The sequence below is a fragment of the Penaeus vannamei genome, unplaced genomic scaffold, assembly GCF_042767895.1.
Source record: "Penaeus vannamei isolate JL-2024 unplaced genomic scaffold, ASM4276789v1 unanchor975, whole genome shotgun sequence".
NCBI lineage: Eukaryota > Metazoa > Arthropoda > Malacostraca > Decapoda > Penaeidae > Penaeus > Penaeus vannamei.
Genome location: NW_027213979.1, coordinates 7,501 through 10,000, shown reverse-complemented (window position 1 = coordinate 10,000; position 2,500 = coordinate 7,501). Strand labels below are relative to the sequence as shown.

Genomic DNA, 2,500 nt, shown 5'->3' with positions numbered 1-2,500 from the left:
CTCATGCCCTATTTGTACGAGCAATTTACCTCGTTTGTCACCGATTGATATCATCATGGAAGAGTGATGTGAACGTGTCTCTAGCAGGGCTAGAACTGCTCTCTGGGCTTGCTCGACTCAATATAGCTGAGCAAGGTGGGTTTTGTGGAGTTCATGTGCCAAATTCTGAGATTTTCTTAACAGGGATAGAATCCAAAAAATATATTTTTTTCATTATCTCTTTTTTTTGCAGATGGATTAGAATGTAAGCGTGCCGTGAAGTGGCTGTGCGATTACATAGCTTATCAGTGCTCTAGACCCCCTAGAGCTCATTCAAAGGTAAGAATGGAAATTATCTGTTTCAGTATCTTGTTAGATTTACATCTGTTCTTGTTTGATTAGTGACTAATGAAAGTAGATCACCAAATGAAATTGACTTTGTATTAATGATGATATATGATGATCTGTACTGTATTAATCGACTTTTATGATCTGGATAACGTTATGGTCCCTTCATGGAAAAATCTGGGTTGAGGGCTGGGTGATGTAACATGCCATTATCGGACAAAATGGTTGTCATGAATAAAGGCCAGGGTGGCAGAAAAGACTCGCCATGAGTGCAAAAACCTCTTGGAGCATGATTTGACTCATTTGGTACTTAGAAAGGGGCTTCAGCATTGTTCGTATCAATACATGAATATGGAATGTAATGTGTGCAAGCCATGACTGGATGAGCGCCAGCTCCAGGGAGGATGCCATTTCCATGCTGCGCACTGTATTCTTGGCCATTGTGACTGGCAGCGGAGGTTGTATTACGGAAAATTGAAAATTACACAAAAATAAGATATATGACACAAATAACCAAATTTTCCATTCTTTTTCTTGCACTGAGTTATTTACTACATAGAGAGATGATATGGAGTCTGTGCAAGGAAAATAAGCTATTACCATCTAGATATAGCAAAACAAAAGACATATGGGCATTGGAAAATGACAAAATGGCAAAAAAAGTTTACTCAAAATAACTTTCCAAAAGGGAGGCAGAGGGTCTTGTCACTGTTCATAGGTGTTTTTGCACTCCCGGCATATGCACCACACGCCATGGACGTTGACTACTTATGTAACCCACTGCCTGTATTTTCGGCACTGTGACTTCTGTGACACAACCGGATCTGATGGCTTAATCTTCAATATATCAACCATTTAATCCTCAATCCCTCAGGATCTTCATTCAACCATTGTAGCAGCATTTCACTGTGCGAGTGTGTGGCTAGTGGCACACCCATATCTGTTGCAAGATAAAGAGTGCCTTGCAACAGTTCTAGAGGTTGTTGAACTTGGCATATCAGGATCCAAATCACAGGTATATGTGGAATGGTATGATTTTCAGAATAATAATCTGGTTTATATAAACTCCTCCAATATTATGACAGAAATGATCATACCTTTAGATTGCAAATTTTGTTGCAGTTTACATTATGATACACTTTTTAATTTTCAGGTAAAATCAAGTGATGCCCCAAGACTCAAGCATGAAAAGGAGTTAAAACCAGCAAGCATGAGGGTTAAAGATGCTGCTGAGGCACTGCTCTCATGTGTTTTATCTCAGGTGAGTTTTTAATTGACTATTAGGGCATGTGTATTTGCAATTTATTTGTGTTTTATCTGTATTTATGGGTAGGTGGTTTTGTTTGATATATCAGGAATACAAGTGAATTTGAAAATGCTATAGTAAAAAATCCACATAGATGCTCTATTTACCACTCATTAATTCAGAATTTGGTGTAATTAAAGTTGTATGAACAATTAATATTTAATGTATTTATAACTTTTTCTGCCATGGGAAACTGAATATCTTTCAGGTTGGAACTTTTCCATCTGTGTGTGGTGCTGAATCTCTCTCCTCCTTGCTGGATGAAGTGACCCTACTACGACACTGCAACACCTGGGGAGGATCTGACCAGCTCACAAGGGACACTGCTGCACTCCATTTTAGATATTTTGTGGCTCAGAATTCTATAATGCTTGCCCTCTTAGAGCAGCCTCTTGGGAATCATCAAGGTTAGCATATTAAACCATTTCTACCTGGTAACTGCACTTTTCACTGTAGGTTTGTTTTGTGGATTTTGTTTGCACACAGATAACACCACAAGTGCCTAGACACCATGTAGTCAATAAGTAGACCTAACTGACCTCAAAATATGATATCCCCATTCCTTGAATATTTGGGAAACTTTTTTAATGCTATTACTATCATTACTTTTATTTATTTTTTTATTATTGACATTAGGATAACTGTAATGGTATTATCAATACTGATAACAACAGTACACAAAAAAATATTTCAGAAAATTAAGGAAAATGGTAAGATCAGGTAGAACTAGATAATAATTTCTTGGTGACTAAGCTCTTGTGGAGTAGTCTATGTGTAAGCAAAATTCATGAATTGAAATCATAGTGGACATGACATATCCACTGTGCTATATGATGTCAGTGGGTGAAGTGCAGGAAGCAGAGCAAT

At 37.6% G+C, this 2,500-nt stretch overlaps 1 protein-coding gene across 1 annotated transcript in view; it reads left to right on the top strand.

Moving 5' to 3' along the window:
* LOC138861131 (ral GTPase-activating protein subunit beta-like) overlaps window positions 1-2,500 on the top strand; it is a 9,189-nt gene that overhangs the window by 828 nt on the left and 5,861 nt on the right. The window contains exons 2-6 of the mRNA XM_070119975.1: window positions 1-135; window positions 233-318; window positions 1,202-1,342; window positions 1,481-1,588; window positions 1,842-2,040. The exon at window positions 1-135 is cut by the window's left edge and continues 6 nt beyond it. Of these exons, the coding sequence (XP_069976076.1) occupies window positions 1-135; window positions 233-318; window positions 1,202-1,342; window positions 1,481-1,588; window positions 1,842-2,040 (669 nt within the window). The remainder of the gene's footprint in view (window positions 136-232; window positions 319-1,201; window positions 1,343-1,480; window positions 1,589-1,841; window positions 2,041-2,500) is intronic.